Here is a 17,855-nt window from a genome sequence, read left to right as displayed (position 1 = left end):
AAATCCTCTAACCTACAGTATATTAGATAGGTCACTAAGTATAATAATCTAAATAAGATTAAATGACGCAACCATAAATATTTACATTCTAACCAATATTATACCTTTTTTTAGATAGTTCGTTACAAACTCGACCCATGAAGAGAAGAAAGACACACTAAATAATATTCACCAATGTGATTATTAATATTATTATACCTATCTAATTACCTATAAATATAACTAACAAACATATAAAACAAAACCAAATACTTAAAAAGAAAGTCATGATATGGTGTAGAATGTTACATGATCCATTTTGCATTTGGATATATATTGTATATTTTTAATGCTAATGTAAGAGCACAAAGATTGTGTCAAACTATTACCAATTATACCACGAAGAAGTGAAGCAACCCAATGGAGTTCCATATGTAGTTAGCAAATTTGAGTTTTGAGTTTAGACTATAATGTCTCAAAAACAAAAATATATTCTATTTAGAGATGGCTTTGCTGAACGAAATATGAGATTTTAAGACACTTCTGGGGATGGGTTTTTTCTGATCCTTGTTGTATCCAAAAGCAGTTATGGCATGTGTGCATCCTTTCACATCACAAACAACAATTGATAAGTTCCAACAGATTAAGAAAGAGAGATTATTTATCCTTCTAAGTCCTAATAAATTCTCCTAAACATCATCCTAACTAAATGAGCAAAATAATTGGCGGAAATATTTAGTAACCAAAGAAAATCAGCCAAAAACAGTCATAACTTGCCTTATTTAGCATTTATTAATTGTTGCGAAATGCTAAATAAGGCAAGTTTCGGCTGTTTTTTTTATCTCCCTAACATTACCCAATAATTGATTGTTTATTAAGCTTCTAAGATATTGAAAATGTTTTAAGATATTGAAAATATCTACTTTAAGTATTTAGTAAAAGTTTTTTATTTTCAAAATTTTGTAAAAAAAAAAAACAAAGAGAAAACAGGGATTTTACTATTTGAGAGAACAGAAAGCAAGATTTTATTATTTGAGAAAACGATAAATAAGTCTTTGGTCTTTTACTTTGATGACAAAAAAGTCATCAACTAGTCACTAAAAAAAAAAGTCATCAACTAATTAAAAATACAAAAACGTTTCTCAGTTTCTAAAATATGAAACCTCTAAATTCTTCTATAGGATCTATTTGTCCTTATATATTTTGGACAGAAAAATTTAAAGGTCTCGTATTTTAGAAAAAGATAGACGTTTTTGTATTTTTAATTAGCTAAAGACTTATATGTCTTTGAATTATAAAGTCATATACCTATTTTTTTTTTTCTTATTTGAGAAATTTTCACTATTTTTTCTTTCTCTTTTGCGAAATTCTAAAAATAGAAAACACTGAAAATAAAAACACAAACTCAAAATCAAGGCTTGATATGAAATGTTTCACCAAGCCTTGATTTTGTTACTTTAGTCATATCTTAATCACTCCCTTTTGAGAGAGTATTTAGGATCATATCAAAGGGGCTAAAGTATCAAACATGTACCTTGATAGAGGATTGAAAGCTTGATGAGTTATCTGAAGTAGCTAGATTTGTCAATGATGGCATAGCAGCAGATTGGTTTGAGATGCTGCATGGTCTGTGAAAACCAAAAGGCGGCCGCGCCACCAAGCTTTCGTCGGCTGTATATGATGATGGAGCCCCACCATTGATAGAGTTCTGAAATCTGTTACCTTCATCAAAATCCACACCAGTATGTGGCAGGATCATAGGTCTCAATCCTCCTGGTAGTGACATTGGATGTAAGCTCAAACCATTTCTCATCATTAACATCTGCAAAGTATTGAAAAGTATTGAAACATTTTCAAAGTAAAAACAACATAGAATTTGACAAGGTGCTGAAATGTGCTGCTAAAAATCCCTCACACAAAATCAAAGTTGGCCACACTAAAACAATTTATTAAGTCCATGATACTATTTGCTGTTGGTTCTTATTAACAGATTGCAGTGCCAAAACATGTTTTATAGTTCCCAACTGTTAGAAAAAGTTTATACAATAAAATTAGACCTTTTTTGAATGTCAGATAACTAAATATTCTTATTTAGGAAAACAAAATATATGGGTCAAGGAGAGAACAAATGACAAGCCCAAACTTAAAGAAGATTCACCTGCACTTGAAGCTGAAGCTGCTTTAAATATTCTATAGCCTCATCTAGCATTGAAGCTTTGTCTGTCTATTGAAACCAAACCAAAGAAAAAGAAAAACTCATCATAGGCAAATATTGGTAAAAGAAAAATTAACAAATTAAAGTGATCATTTTTGTAAGGGTGAAAGGATACTGGGAAGAAAAAATAATTACCAATTTAGATAAAGTTGTAAATTTAACAATTATTTTTTTTTAAATAACACTTGGTTTAAATGAACTACTATTATAATATACTCATGTACCTTGTTAGAATTTGGAATTAAATTCTGTAAAGCCTTCATCTTCTCATTAATCCTACTCCTTCTTCTCTGAAAATCCAACAAAACCACATAATCAACAAAAACCTCCAAAGAAAAAACAATTTCCAAAAAAAAAAAGAAAGAAGGAAAAAAAAAAAAAAAACCTTTTCAGATAAATTATGAAATTCTGCAGCTCTGCTCCTCTTTGAAGAAGTACGTGGTGGTGGGGCATGCCTTGATGGCAATTCAGAAGTCTCACCATTCTTCTACACAAACAAGTAAAAGAAACAAAAGATTCCTTTCATAAAGGAAATTTTAATCTGTACTTGATTACTGTGACCACTACAGGGTGCTATGCAACAGAAAAATTATTCAAAAGATGCAACTTTGAATTAGACCCCGGTAAAAAAGAATAAAATTGTAAGATCTACCAAAGTTCATGATTTAATTTTTCCTAAGCTTAGAATAATTGCACCCCATTAAATATACTAAAGAGGGTGGGGGAAAAAATGGTATTTTTATAATATATTGTAAGATCTACCAAACTTTTAAGCTTTTAAGGTCTCCTTAGCTTTGCACCCCATAAAACATACTAAGTATCTATTTGAATTTAGCTTGCTTTATGTTCAAATCAGCTCATAATTTAAAAATCTTAAGATAAAATTTGACCCCAACAGACAAAAAAATGATTTTTTTTTTTTTTTTGTGTGTGTCTAAATTGAATCTAGTTCAAACATACCCCAAAACTGGGAGGGTGTGCAAGTTTCAATTTTGACATAAAAACTGAGAAGTTGAAGGCTAAAATGTAAATGGGTTGAAGAGATTAAGAAGAAATTAAAGTACCTCAATTGGATGATGATGATGTGGCCTAGTGTTGTTGTTAGCATCATCAGAGTCATGAAGAGGTGCAGGGATATAATCGTCATTACAATTATTATTATTATTATTGTTGTTGTTGTTATTGTTACTGGGATTGTGATCAAGAAAGGGATGATCTTCATCATCATCATCATCATCATCATGAAGAGAAGAAGAAGAGAAACGGAAAGCAGATGAAGAAACAGCAGAAGAAGAAGGGCCAAGAACCCGGTTTGTTATGGTCAAATTGGGCTGTGGTGGCGGAGAGAGGAGTTGGTTGAACAAAGCTGAGAAGTCTTCTGATGAGTCACAAGGGAAGCTTCCACCATTGCAGCCACCCATGAATGAAGCAAGCTTCTTCTTCAATATGAATATCAGAGAGAGAGAGAGAGAGAGAGAGAGAGAGAGAGAGAGAGAGAGAGAGAGAGAGAATGTTGTGTTGTGTTTGAGAAAGAGAAGGTTTGCTTTGCGGCTTTGTATTTAAATAAATAAAAAGAAAATGTGAGTGAATATAGAAAGGGAGGGATTAAGGTTTTAAATTTGGTTATGAGTTCGTTTATTCTGTTATTATTATTTAATTAAAGCTTCATTATTCTCCCGCCTTCACTTACTTGTGCTTGTAACATCATGTTTGGATACTGAGTTTAGGATATATCCTCAATTGCCACAAACCAGAGTTAAGGTTTTATTTTTGTTAGCATGTGAGTTTTGGTTATTTTTCCAGGACTGTGTGATTAGAAAAAATAATAAAAATTATTGATTGTTGGGATAATAGAATTGAGGGGGAAAAAAAAAGAAAAGAAAAGATGACGATGCTACAAATTAAGAGAAATAAGCATGGATAACAATTTGAGAGAGAATTCTTTTATTTTTTTTCTTAATTGTTATTGTAAAGTATAATTTCTTATTGTATATTTTTTAAGTGAGATTTAAAAAAATTGTGAAAGAAGATATTAAATAGTAAAAAATTATATTTGACAAAATAATTGAGAGAAATAATTTCGGCTTTAGTGTATAAAGATTCAAAATATATATATGTTATAAGAACACGAGATTCAAATGGGACAATATCAAATTTCTTTTAGATAGGATATTATATGTATAAATTTTTAAATAAATTATAATAATATTTTGATTTTTTTATATTAAAATATAAATTAATTTTTAAATGTTTTTAATATTCTTTTAAATATACAGAATATTTTAGATAACTTTTTTGTTTAATAATTAATAATACATATTATTTCTAAACTCATATAAAAAAATACAAGATTGTTACAAATTTAAGTATTTTTTCATTAAAGTTTATTCAAGCAGCTCTAACACCAATAAAAATCATTTTTATTAAAAGAGCGTCATTACACGCGCTTTTTCTTCTTCTCCTCTCCGCGCTTCTTTTTTTTTCAAATACACGTATACGTCCTCTTCCTCCTCCTCCTCCTCCTTCTTCCACGCAGATTCTTCTTCTCCTCATCCTCTTATTCTTCTTCTCTTCTTTCGTTATCGTCATCACCCACAATACCAACATTTTGCTAATGGATTATTTTTTCAATCGAATTGAATAGAATGCAATTGTTAAATTGAATTGAATGATACATGTGTTTTGAATTGAATTGAATTGATAATCTCTAAATTGTAGACACATGTGTTTTGAATTTGATTTTATATAATAGATAATGTTCCGTTCATTTAGTACTATATAATTATTGCACCTTAATAACATGTTCGATTCATTATGAATTGAATTGAATTGTTTTGAATTGAGTGGACGCAAGTGTTTTGAATTGAATTGAATTGGATTGATAATCTAAAGAAAAAAAAACTTGCATGTGCAAATTCAGAAGAAGAAGAAGAAGAAGAAGAAAGAGGAAGAGAAGAAGAAGGAGGAAAAAAAGAAGAGAAGAAAAAGAAAAAAAAAACGAGGAGGAAGAGAAGGAGAAAGAAATTTAAAAAATTGTTACAATAACTTGTATAAACTTAAATAAAAATTTTGCTTCGATATAGAATTTTATTTAAAAAAATATAATCATAATTTAATTTGTCTAAGTTTGCACAAAGAAATATTATCTATTTTTTGTTAAGATCCAGTTTAATTTAAAAAAGAAACATCTGCAAGAAGAATGTCACACAAAGGATATTAGATTTGGTTCGTCAAAGACTAAATTAATTGATTTGACATGTTACATTACTAACATTCTACAATAATTTTTGGTTAACAGTGCTAACTAGACTACTCATGAAAGAACTAACGTGACTTAATCAATATTAAATTGAAATTGAAAAATCAAAATTATCATCAAATAGAAACAAAGGACCAATTTTAATTGTTATCCCTTATTCAAATTATGAGAATGGATTTTCTCTTTCTAGTCACTCTACATCCTCATTTTAATTTATACTAAGTTCAATTATTAGAGTTTCTTATATCTTCTCGTGTTTCATTTTTATTCGTCGGTATTTTCTACCTTTTTTTTTTCTGTTTTATTATAACCATGTGAGATCGCTTGGTTTGTTCCTATTATATAAACATTATTGGATAAAAATTATGAAAATTTATTTGCATGCCAAGTTGAAGATAGGTCTCAATGATTGTGAGTAGTTACAAAAAAATGTATGATTCTTTTTATACATAACATTACCTAGACATCCATAAAATGAACAATTTCTCTTTTTTTAAATATATTTATAAAATATATCTTACTAGTTTACTAGTACTTGTTGGATTAATGGTCGACCACTGAAAAAATTTCAAAGAAAAATTAAGTGAGAAAACATAAGATGAGAAGACACCACATTCAACTCAAAACTTTAAAGGAGTAAGTTAATAGGTCTCTCATCTTATAAACTCCTTCTTCTTCCTTACTTTCTTTGATGTGGGACTACTAACTCCTCACACTTACAACATTAACACTCGTCAGGCATATCTTTTTTTTTTTTTTGGGGTGGGGAATTCTTTTCATATCTAATACAGTGAATGTACGGAGACTCTGAGAGTGAACCAAATTTAAACATAATGCACATCTATTACATTTATTTTTATGATATATTCAATTTTGTATCGAATAATAAAAAACATTCATAAAAATAAATATAAAGTAATACAAATAACACAACCTTTTAATTACTTGAAAAAAAAGAAAATAATGTACCGAATAAAAAAGAAAATTGACGGAAAAACGGGATAGTAGAGGACAAATGGAAAAAGAAAAAAACAAAAAGCAAAAAGTCAAAGACGTCATAGTAATCTTCACCGTCTTATCCAACCAAACTACCAGCAAAGCCAATTTATTGTAGTGACCAAAAATGTGCAACTCCCGAGGCTGCTTTTCTGCTTGATAGCGTGTTCTCTTCACCATATTGCCCATATAATACTCTTGATTTTTGTTGTTCAATTAATTCGATGCAGTTTAATTGAAATTGAATTCAGTACTACCCATAAATTATAATAGCGAGTCAAATGCCACCCCCTTAAGAGTCAATTTTTTCTAAAATTAGTAAAATGAGAAAAGTTTTCGAAACTCGCATTGTCGCACATGACGCAAATCATAATTGAATCCTATTTTTTTACTTTACCAATTTTCTGGTTTTAGATTGTTTTTCCTCTCTTTAACTCATATGTTGTTCTCGTCATGCTTGTAGAATCAACAGCTTCCATTTAAGTACAAAAGCTCAAGGCACAAAATCAGTATCATCATCATAGTTCTTCAGCAAATATGATATCAAATACACGTTGAACTGCACCAAAATATAAGTTAGTAAAAAACCAAATTACTATTACCAATGAGTTGATCATTATTATTGATCAAATATGAAAACTCACGTGCAGTTATCTCTATGTAAAGTTGATAATTGAGAATCATGAGATGACAATTTAATCAAATATATCAAATCATTAACGGTTTTCAACTATCAATTTTACGTTAACATAACTGCATGCGAGTATTCGCCTTAATCAAAACCTCAGGTCTACCTCAAGATAATTCTTTCATACCTTCCTCAATAAGGAGATTAGGTTGATCAACCAAGAGTTGTTGTATGGCAACAAGATCACCGGAACTGCAATGCAGTTAATGCAAAACAAACACAAAACACAAGCACACAATAAGACAAGTTGGATAAGTAATAAAGTTAAAGGAATTGGACCAAATAGCATTAAAAAGCTGAAAAGAAACAATCATGAATATAGTAAATAAAAGAGAAGGAACAGTGTGCACACAACTCAATTCACTTCAACTTGCCAAAACCAGACTTCAATTGCGTAACTACAACAATAGCTTAAACAATTGTTACTTCTATTAACTATTCTGCTGCATCATCAGCACATGAAAAGAAACTATTATAACTTCAAAAAGTTGGACACTAGCATTGGCAGATTTATACCTGGGCTTTTTTAAAGCATTTGCTGATAGTGTTGAGATTATTGAAGACTTCAACAAATACCTGTTTCAAAAGGGAAAGAAGAAATATCAATCAACAGTCTTTTTGAGAGTTTGCCATTAGTTTCAGCCAGCAAAGGAAGACAGATTATTGATAAGCTTGACACTTCCTACAAAAGAATCATCCACATTTTAATAAAAACACATCCTTAAGATGCTGCAACCTTTTATAGATCTATGTTACCTATTTGTGTTGTCTGGTTCTTGAAAGTAAACAAAATATAAAGGAAACATAATTCAAGTCATGCCAAGTTAGAATTGAAATTCTCTTAGTCCTCTAAGTTCTTCTATCCTATAATTATTTATCTTTTAAAAACTAAGCATGTATTAGTCATATTAGGTTATTAACACATGGATGGTCTCAAAGCACAAAATAAGGCGAAAGTCCCAGAAATTATTCCTTACTCGGAGTGATGGACGTCATGTAGAAACAACAAACCATCTAAGCAATCCATAAGAGTAGGTTTAACACCAACTTGCTGCTGCAGATGCTTCATGTTTGAGCGAGTAGAACTACCTTTCACCAGTTGTCTACTGTCATGATGTGTTTTCTCAAGAAACAAAACAATATTACGAAACTCTTCTCTGAAAGTTCATATCAAAGTAATTTCAAATAAGTCATTGCTATCTAAAACTCAATATTTTCATTAAGAACACTTGGAGAAGGATAAATTCAGGGTAGACAACAGACAACTGCAGAAAAACTATGCCACAAGTTACCATGCTACTTATATTTGACTGTAGATAGCATTATAAGGATAAATTTTGCAGTTGAAGACCAAACTATTAAAAATGTTGAACAACAACAAAACTTTTGTCCCACTAGATGAGATTAGCTACATAGATCAATTAACGCCATTGAAATTGTCATAACAAATGCATATAAACAATGTACATGAAATCCAATGTTATGACAGGTAGCACATTATTCTACAAAGAAATGTGAACTTACAAAGTACTCCTCATGGAAACCAAAATGTTATCCAAAGATTTCATCTGATTTGCCAAGAGAGCATCTCTTACATTGCAGTTACAACTTAGACAACCATAACTGCTAGGATTCTGAAGCACCTGTGCATAATCAAACCAATTACTTCAAACCCAAGTAATACAGAAATGCAACATCATCAAAGCAATATATACAATAAAAAATTATTTACAAACTGTACAATAGTGTTCGGTAACTGGTAAGCATATCAAGATAGAAAATACAGAGATATTAGATAGAGACAAGATCGAGAAGTTGCGTCTCAGTCATTGTCCCCAATATCCCCAGTTATTCGGTGAACACGAAATTGGGCAAGCTTTATCCAAGGACATAGATATTGTCTTGGATATAAGTCATCAACTCCAATCATATTCTTGTGTTCCTCATTCTCTGTATTCGTGACATGTGCGAGCTATTAAATGCAGCCAAAAGTTAAAATTAGTAATCAAACTAATTACCTGCAACCTATCAATAATACTGGAAGCACTCCTAAATTGTGAAATCAAGCAAGACTGAAGCTCATCCCATCGATTTAGTTGTTCCCTAACTTTAAGGAACTTCCCCTGAAACTTCTTCATCACACCTTCCATTGTGATTCAACAATATGTTGAATTTGAAACAACCGGTAATACAGCATCCAAGAACCTCAAATGAATGTTTTACGAGTCAGGCATTTTGTCAAACACATACAAGGCACTCGCTCAACTCACTGGAATCGGAGTCATACAAACCAAGAAGATAAAGGCAACAGGGAAGTTCTTCCGTCACCGGAGAGGAGTCACCGTCGTCCGTTGCTGTCGCGTTTGAATTGATGGCAATGAGTCTCTCAAATTCAGAGAAATAGAATGCTTAAAAAGAAGGGTTTTAAGGTGGTTATTATATAATTTATTAATTTAGGACTTAGACAACATTTAAGGTGGCAATGAGTCTCTAATTATATATTTTTTTAAATAATTATCACGTAATCAATGTAAGAATTAATTATTTTTGCTAATTTAACCTTACAACATATATATTTGATATATATTAGTACGAACTATAATAGTTGGTTAAAAATCAGGTAATTATTTAGTCATGAAATATTACTATCACGATATCAATTTTTTTAAATTCATGATTCAATTTCTTAAATAATTTTTTTTTTATAATTCAAAACTCTATAAAATTATTTTGTATTGATTTTAAAATGTTCTTTTTATTAAAACAAACATTAGTTAACATCATATCCTTTTTATCTATTATTTAAAATAATTTAATAAGTTCTCCCTTTAGCCCTTGGTCATTTTGCTGAAATAGGAGTCCACTTTTCTTGGGTACTCAGCATATAATTTGTGTAAGTTAGCAACAAACAAGTATAGAATGCTAAAAGCCAATGAGTTATAACTCAAATGACATAGTCTCCCCATACTCAATTAAGAGATTGTGGATTCGAGTCTACTATCTTTGGTAAAAATGTATAGAATGCTAAAAAGATTATTGAAATTTTTATCCACCTTTCTCTTCACCCTTATGGACATAACTTAAATTTAAAGTATAAATTACACTACCTCTTCATTTGCAAAAATATACAGTTATCTCTTGAAATTTAACTTATAAGTTATAACACCCAAAAGCCTTTTTTTTTCTTTATAAAAATTAAAAACGTATGAATGACTAACCTCCCCAAATCAACATCAAAGGTTTACCATATAATTACATTATCATTTTTTCGTTCTAGTATAATTTAAACCATACATCAAACACAACAAAACTCAATATCAAATTAGAGAATATAAGAAATGTAAAAAAAAATAATAATAATAAAGGTAAAACAAGCTTTATCAACTAATAGTTCAATAAAATACTCCTCCATCCACACCAATAATCTCATCTGTCACCCTTAATCAAGAGATCATTGGCTTAGATAAATTAAGGGGTGAAAAAAGAGACAAAAATGCTAATAATAAAATTCAGCTAAGGCTTAATAAAAAGAAAGGTCAATTTTTGGCATGCACCAAAAGAAACTAAGAGAATTCAGCTTCAATTAACCAGAATTTTCTGCCTAATTGTGCCAATTTTCTTCAATCTTCCTAACAAGATAGAACCACTTGCCAGAGAGAAATTTATGTTGTTTTTGTTGCCAACCCTGTTGTCTTACAAATCGGACACAGATTCTTGTGCTTTAGCCACTGTTTGACACATTCTGTATGGAAATCGTGGCCGCAATCCAGCGTGCCGATATCCTCTCCATCCTTGTACTCCTCCTGCACATAATCGCAAAGTTTAGGCGCTAAGGTAAGTACACGTGAATCCAGGTGGAGCGAGTATTAAGGTTGGTCGATCGAGTTTACCTGACAAACACAGCATGGTTCTGCTTCCGACTCTGGCTGAGATCCAGTTTCGACCGAATGCTTCTTCTGTTTCAAGAGTTTCAATATGGTTTCCTCGTTCAATCCGGTGCTCACATTTCCAATGCGCTCTTCCAGAGCCAATAATTCCTGTTACACTCAAAAGTATTGTCATGCGAAACACTCTAAAATGAAGCATCGACCTAACAAGCATAACACAATGAGAACTTCAGTTCATACCTCATATGACATGTTATCAACATCAAGTCGCATGTCCCTGTGTCGATCATGAATATCAGCGATTCCAGAAAACACTGATTGGTCGAGGATCATAACGTCCTACGAAAACAATGCAAAAACAAGTTTACCACATGAACAAAACTATGCTGTTAAGGGTTGTGAGTTCAATAGTTACACATTGCCAATGTATATAAGTTCTAGCCAAAACTGGTTTTGTTTTTATAGTGGTGTGGAAGTTAACCCCTTTTGCCTATGTCGCAGCGTGATTACACGTCAGCAAACAGCTTTTACTGATAGTACATGGTACATAGAGAGTAAACTCGGTTATTCGGCAACAGCAGCAATAATAATGCTCCCAAAACTTAAAAAACCCCAAACCCCCATTACATCTTGCGCCTATGGGCAGCTATAGATAGTCAAGAAGACACTCAAAACAGGTGGACTCCGGATCAGTTCCAGTGTCTTTTCTTCAACTCTATGATTAATTCCAAAACGCGAAATCGTGCCCCCAAAAATCACACAATAGACGTGGCACACAAATTCATTACATACCATTTTAATATAGAAGTACATATTATTATTACTATTACAACAAAAACACTTCTCGCACAAACCATGATCAGCCAAATGGAACAACCGGTTTCCAATTTGTCCTATCATATACTATGTCTAGAAGCAAGTCATCTAAATCAACATATTTTTTGGTGGTTCTCTCTTATACTATATAGTCTTCATTGGTCTCCCCTGTTCCTCTACATGTTGCCCTACTATCCATATGTTCTACTCTTCTTATAGAAACTTCTACAGGTTTTCTGTTTTCTCACATAATCTACACTTCATATACATAATATAGAAAATTTATGGATTATTCTCTACATACAAGTCATTTACACATACAAGTCTATACAAGTCATTTATATTGTATTGTTTAAGAATTTTTTATGTATGTGTATTGATAAGTTTTATATAATTCAAAACTCTTCCTCTTCTTCCTTGCATTATAAAAGTGGATTTTATTGAATTAGGATTAACTTGTATAAACTTGTATGTCAAAAAGACTTGTATGTGTAGCATGTCTCTTAATTTATTTGGGCCCCTTATGCTCATGTAACCAACAAGCAAGGAATCAAAAGGCTATGGATATGGAAAAAGTCACTTAACTCCTCAGCAGACTCCACAGCCTTCTTTGAGGCTTCAAGTTTCAACATTAACCTAAACATTAGTTACACCCGAAGGGCTGGTTGGTTTTTTGTCCTTTCAGAAGTTTAGTAAGGGAAAGTATATACATGGAAACAATAAAATCATATTATTTGTTTTCATTTCCTACTTAAATTCTTTCTTTACAAGATCCTGATAGCAGAAAACTCTGACAAACTGAGCAATATGAGATGCCTAAAGTCCTGGGATCCTAATCGCAATCGAAAGTAACTACGGAAGCCAAGAAGGATCAAACTGGATTTAAGAAAATATAAATATGTAACCATAGTACAATTTATCAAAGGAACAAATGTATATTCTAAATATTGAAAGTCTAGTACAATTTATCAAAGGAACAAATGTATATTCTAAATATTGAAAGTCTTGTTCAAAATCCTATATACCTCTAATCTTTAACACACACATTCTCGAAAAGAATACACACACATATATAAATCAAATTTTACCTCTTTTCCCTCTGGAAATTGAGACATTTTAAAATACCGACAAACAATGTCATATACATAACAAAGTAAAATAAGAAACGTGCCTACATTTCTACAGGCTACAGATTCCCTCACACCGCATTTTTTTAGTGGCATAGAGAAAAGCTTTAAATGCTGGTTTCACATTACGCACAACATTATTAAACTCTCAAGTTAAGTCGTATCGAAGTTTACAAGTTGAGTTTATAATTCGAGTTTACTTAAGTTTCAGAAGTTTGTCTGAACTCTCAAATTTGATAAACTTGCACACAAACACACAGAAATATGTTCTCATATATCTTACACACATGATATATTATTACCTCAAATTTAGGTAATGAAAGAATATTAAATTGTGCGCAAATTCCACATTTTTCTGGCTCAATCAAAGCCACAGATTCTGATTTATTACCAACCAGTTCATCATGTTTAAAAGTTTTAAACAGAAAAACTGAGAAGTGTAAAATCTTAATCAGAATTTCAAACAAAACAAAATCATTTGAAAGCTTGTTAAGTCACCATGTCAGGATTAAACAATTTGCATCACAGTCAAATGAAAATCAAACCATTTTTATGTCATCATGTCCGGATTAATAAGTGAATGAGAAGACTAACCTCAAATCGCAGGCTCCCACCACGACGCATAAGTCCTAACACATTTCGGAGCTGCACAAAATAAAAGAATGTCAACTAACAGAAATTGTTTACATAAGGAACTACAAATATTGCAGCTCTCAATAGTATTATTAGAACATTCTGATTCTGATTTCAGTCCATCAAAAAAGTTTCAACTTCTTAGTCCCTCCTTTTACTAACAAAGGGTCTGAAAGTGATGCAAACAGGACTATTTAAACTTGTTCTGAAACAAAGGGATTAAAATGATGCAGAAGTGTTTTAAAAGGACCAAAACCAAGAAATGCTACATTTTGTGGTGAAAATCAGATTTAAGGTAATATTTAAAATTTAAATAAAAGACAGTAATCTCACCCACACATTTGGAATAAATATTGCACATCACTACATCAGTAACAAATAAGATAATATTGAAATGCAATATAAGGGAGAGACGAACACGAACCTCAGACACAAGTCTACTATTTCCTTCACCAGCAACAGCCAACGACCGTATCGAATAGGGAATTCCATACTCATGATCTCCTGGCCTCTCCAACCACGATGGTGTTCCCGGGTGAGCCCCAGATGGCAGTGCCCTCGAGTCAGGACCACGTGCGGAAGGATAATTACTGCTTGAACTTCCACCAGCCTCGGAGCCGGGAGGAGGAAACAATGACCGGCGAACATATTCAGATAACCTTCGTGGATAATGCTGAGGATTAGGACGAGCAACCCATGGAGAGGCAGATGATGGATTGATAGCTGAATGTGACCCAGATCGCGACGAAGAAGCAGCGGCAACATTTCCTGGAATACTTAAATTTCCACTACTCGGAGCCCTATTTGTTGGATTTCGAGCCAAATTTCTTAAATTGGTTCCGGGTGCAAACACCGGGTGTTCAAAGAGGTTTCTAGGCAAACTTCTCGAGCTTGCGTCCTCATGAGGTATGTTATTGTCCCTATTATCCGCAGGTATAGCTGAGTTTGATGAATGGTTGTTTGCTGAGCTAGAAGCGCCACCCCACCTAAATGATTGCATATTCCTTGGTAAAGCAGGAACATGAACTAGAAGGGGCTGACTTTGAGGAATCATAGTATCTACAGTTGGTACTGGTCTCGCATCTAGAGAATTATCAGCCGGATGAAATCTTGGCAACACTGGAACGGACGGAGAAATACCAGAAGTTCTAATCACATTTCCCGTTGAGAATGCAGCGGGAGGAGGAACAGGAATGGAACTTTGTTGACTTGAAGGATTTACCCTTAACCGGAAGTTCCTATGGAAGCTTTCCGGGTTTCCTGCAACATTCGAATCAGGAATGCTTTCAGAGGGGCCATCCCCCATACTTAGTCCGAGTCTTGCACTCACCCTATCCACCGAAGCAGATCTGCCAAGGCTACCGCCAACATAATCCTGAGTAGGCAGCGTGTTCCAAGCACTGCCATCTGTAGGCTGACTGTAGCTAGAACTTCCACCATCAGAACATTGTCCAACACTGCGTTCAACAGCCTTTCTTTTACAAGATACACGCCGAGTGTCGACAGAACAACCTGGTCTACCATCAGTATCCTCAAACAAAAGGCTGTTACTTGCCGAAGGAAGCATCAAAGGACCAGAACCAATAAGCGGGGGAGGAACATGCTCATTTACCGGTCCAATAGACTTTGGCAAGTTAGCATGTTCAACATGATGGCTATTAGCACTACTACTGTCTCCCATTCCTGCATTCAAGTTAAGATTCTGCGGAGGCATCATATGAGAATTGGCACCGTGCACATACATAGTAGTATTAGTATTGTCCATTGAGACAGCATTAGTCGGTTCAACACGTCGTTCTTCTTGCCTTGAACCAGCAGGAGCACCAAAACTTATAGAAGATGGCCATCCTAGTTCCCTTCTCTGGTCATTGTTAATGTTAACCTCATTCTGAGTATTACTGTAACTTGGCTCACCTAAACTCCATCCACTCAAATTCTGCCAACCATGATTCAAAGGGCTCACATAAGATGGGTTTACATCACTTGGGGGAAGTATGTACTCGGGTATTCGGTTATCTGCAGGATTCCGCATATTATTCCAGCAAATCTGCTGATTCACTGTGGCAGTGGTTGCACCACTCGATGTTGATCCACAATCAAATTCTAAGGTTTCTGGCAAGGAACCGATTGTATCTCGCTGTCCTTGCATTGAGGGAATCTATTTAAGTTTCCCAAACTCAATATAGTTTAAATGTATGAATATGAATTCCTCAATAAAGAAGAACCAAGTGCATGCAACAAGTTCACAAGTCCTGTCAAACAAAACATGAAAGTTATAATCAAGCATTGCAAAAACACCAATTCTACATTATGGAACAAAAACAATCAAAGAAGTATCCTCTATAAACACACACAAAGGATGCTGCAAACATCGATAACCGCAACTCGGAATTCAGCTTCATAACCCCTAAAGCTTAAGGTGAAGCAAAGAACATGGAAACATTAGCAAACACCACAACCACCAACAAAACACTACTCAATCCTCTTCTATCAACTAAAGAATGTTGCAACAGATAACCACTAATGCGCATTGCCGAATGACACTATCATCACAGAAATTTTACCAAACACAATAGAGGGCAAATCAAGAAGAGAATAGCTCATAGAATAAAGGCAAAGTCAACTCCTTTTTACCCAACATATGAAGAACAAGAAACAACAAAAAAGGTAAAATTTTTAAACAAGATCAAGCTACAACAACGAATTGGGGTTTTGAAAAACCAATTAAAAACCACGGTGGATTATGAACAATTACAACACCCAGCAAAATCCATAAACAACCCACAACAACAGCAACAACAATAACAAAAGGATTTGCAAGAAAATAACAGATAGCTACACAAACAACGTTGAATCGTTTCTGCAAAGTTGAACAACCCAATCAAATCCGAACAAACAAATATTAAAAAAATAATATTCTAAAAAAATCATAAAAATTCAAACTTTACAGCTTTTTCATCAATCCAAGCAAAACCACCGACTGATCAAACAAAACAATAATGAAGGGTAAGAAAGTGCAGAAAACTTACGAGGTGAAAATGAAACAAAGCCGATCTATCACCAAAATAAACAAAAAAATAATCAAAGGATGGTTAATAACAAAAACAAAGAAAGCACCCCATGATGATTTTTTTTTCCTCTTTTTTTTCTCTGTAGATGCTTTTTTAGATTTGTTGTTCCTCTTTCACCCACCTGGGCAGCACAAAAAAATAACAAAAAAGAATAGAGGAGAGAAAGAGAGAAAGAAAGAGAGATGGATGAAGAGTGAGAAAGATATGAAGAAAGGGTTAAGAGGAGAAAAAGATGGTGTTTTTTTGCTCTGCTCTTGGTGGTGGTGAGAGGAAGAATGGAATGAAATTATATCAAACAAAAAAAAGATTTATAAAAATTAGATATGAATGAAAAAATGTGAGGGGAGATTAAAGAGAGACAGTAATCTTCAATTTACAAAAACAACCCAACAAGAGAGAGAGAGAAAGAGAGAGAGTGAATAAGAGTTTGTGTGTGCAAAAGTCATAGCCTTGAAGGAGGAGAGAAGCAGCTTCCCCTTCCAACAAAGACATTCAATGATATTTACTATTTAAATAATTAATAAATAATACAATGGAATCATGTAATAGACTATGAATATATCATACTTATTTAGTTTCTCTTTTTCTCATGGAATATTATATCTTTTGTTATTAATTTAGTGTTTTTTTATCAAAGATAGGAGACTCGAACTCGCAATCTCTTTTTTAAGTATGAGGAGACTATGTCATTTGAGATATAATTTATTGGCTAATTTAGTGTTATTAATATATTAAGAAATTTAGTATTATATTATTTATTTATTTATTTATTTATTTTTTGAGGATGATTTACAATATGATTATCATATATTTTTTTCTGATTTTTTTTGTATTTCTCTTAATTATTTTGCAGATTTGATTGGAATTATATTTCTTAAAACAGATTTAATTTATTTAAAAAAAATTTATCCTGTTATTTATTCAAAAACTTAAGAAATTTAACAATAATGGTAATGGATATGATGAAATAAGATAATAAATTTAATTTTATCATTTAATATTCTTATTTAAAGTGTGATTGTAAAAAAAATATTGTTTTTGTGATTAGATACTTGTATAAAAATAAAAAAATAAAATATTAATTGGTCATGAAAATTGAATTCTAATGCAATATAATTATTACTTTCTTTTTAATTGGATACACTATGGTTGTTGTTATTGTTATTATAATTAGTTTGGTAATA

General features: G+C 32.4%; 3 protein-coding genes across 6 annotated transcripts; all 3 read right to left on the bottom strand.

Annotated features, from left to right (window-relative positions):
- Positions 1-80: 80 nt before the first annotated feature.
- LOC112697820 (uncharacterized) lies at positions 81-3,821 on the bottom strand. Of its 2 annotated transcripts, none has more exons than XM_025751162.3 (6): positions 3,259-3,821; positions 2,580-2,678; positions 2,419-2,484; positions 2,138-2,203; positions 1,514-1,801; positions 81-583 (listed from the first exon to the last, which is right to left on the bottom strand). In XM_025751162.3, the coding sequence occupies exons 1-6, from the start codon at positions 3,613-3,615 to the stop codon at positions 566-568; spliced, it is 894 nt and encodes a 297-aa protein (XP_025606947.1). In that variant the 5' UTR covers positions 3,616-3,821; the 3' UTR covers positions 81-565. The 2 variants fall into 2 exon arrangements, with proteins under 2 accessions (XP_025606947.1, XP_025606946.1); XM_025751161.3 differs by having other exon boundaries at positions 2,580-2,681; positions 3,259-3,815.
- Positions 3,822-6,267: 2,446 nt separating this feature from the next.
- On the bottom strand, positions 6,268-10,102 carry LOC112697819 (uncharacterized protein At5g43822-like). Of its 3 annotated transcripts, none has more exons than XR_011873564.1 (6): positions 9,156-10,102; positions 8,662-8,780; positions 8,115-8,294; positions 7,654-7,713; positions 7,265-7,535; positions 6,268-7,008 (listed from the first exon to the last, which is right to left on the bottom strand). XR_011873564.1 is itself a non-coding variant. In XM_025751158.3 (6 exons), exons 1-6 carry the CDS (start codon positions 9,285-9,287, stop codon positions 6,968-6,970), a joined length of 597 nt encoding a protein of 198 aa, XP_025606943.1. In that variant the 5' UTR covers positions 9,288-10,102; the 3' UTR covers positions 6,268-6,967. The 3 variants fall into 3 exon arrangements, 2 of the variants coding, with proteins under 2 accessions (XP_025606943.1, XP_025606944.1); XM_025751158.3 differs by having other exon boundaries at positions 7,265-7,329; XM_025751159.3 differs by having other exon boundaries at positions 7,265-7,329; positions 8,115-8,243.
- Positions 10,103-10,497: 395 nt separating this feature from the next.
- Positions 10,498-17,213, bottom strand: LOC112697818 (probable E3 ubiquitin-protein ligase RHG1A). Its single transcript, XM_025751157.3, has 6 exons — positions 16,630-17,213; positions 14,025-15,852; positions 13,562-13,612; positions 11,265-11,363; positions 11,028-11,174; positions 10,498-10,940 (listed from the first exon to the last, which is right to left on the bottom strand). The coding sequence occupies exons 2-6, from the start codon at positions 15,747-15,749 to the stop codon at positions 10,800-10,802; spliced, it is 2,163 nt and encodes a 720-aa protein (XP_025606942.1). The 5' UTR covers positions 15,750-15,852; positions 16,630-17,213; the 3' UTR covers positions 10,498-10,799.
- Positions 17,214-17,855: the final 642 nt, after the last annotated feature.

Source organism: Arachis hypogaea, chromosome 16 (genome assembly GCF_003086295.3).
Source record: "Arachis hypogaea cultivar Tifrunner chromosome 16, arahy.Tifrunner.gnm2.J5K5, whole genome shotgun sequence".
Lineage (NCBI taxonomy): Eukaryota > Viridiplantae > Streptophyta > Magnoliopsida > Fabales > Fabaceae > Arachis > Arachis hypogaea.
This window is presented reverse-complemented; position numbering and strand designations above follow the sequence as displayed.

Excerpts from the sequence above, each read along its gene's own strand:
- LOC112697820 (XM_025751161.3), bottom strand. The coding sequence starts at position 3,615 with ATGGGTGGCTGCAATGGTGGAAGCTTCCCTTGTGACTCATCAGAAGAC. Across the intron at positions 2,204-2,418 it reads TAATTCCAAATTCTAACAAG|ACAGACAAAGCTTCAATGCT; the intron begins GTACATGAGTAT and ends TGGTTTCAATAG. Across the intron at positions 1,802-2,137 it reads AGCTTCAGCTTCAAGTGCAG|ATGTTAATGATGAGAAATGG; the intron begins GTGAATCTTCTT and ends AATACTTTGCAG.
- LOC112697819 (XM_025751158.3), bottom strand. The coding sequence starts at position 9,287 with ATGGAAGGTGTGATGAAGAAGTTTCAGGGGAAGTTCCTTAAAGTTAGG. Across the intron at positions 8,781-9,155 it reads GTATTATTGATAGGTTGCAG|GTGCTTCAGAATCCTAGCAG; the intron begins GTAATTAGTTTG and ends GATTATGCACAG. Across the intron at positions 7,330-7,653 it reads AATGCTTTAAAAAAGCCCAG|TTCCGGTGATCTTGTTGCCA; the intron begins GTATAAATCTGC and ends ACTGCATTGCAG.
- LOC112697818 (XM_025751157.3), bottom strand. The coding sequence starts at position 15,749 with ATGCAAGGACAGCGAGATACAATCGGTTCCTTGCCAGAAACCTTAGAA. Across the intron at positions 11,364-13,561 it reads GTGGGAGCCTGCGATTTGAG|GACGTTATGATCCTCGACCA; the intron begins GTTAGTCTTCTC and ends TTGTTTTCGTAG. Across the intron at positions 10,941-11,027 it reads AACCATGCTGTGTTTGTCAG|GAGGAGTACAAGGATGGAGA; the intron begins GTAAACTCGATC and ends GATTATGTGCAG.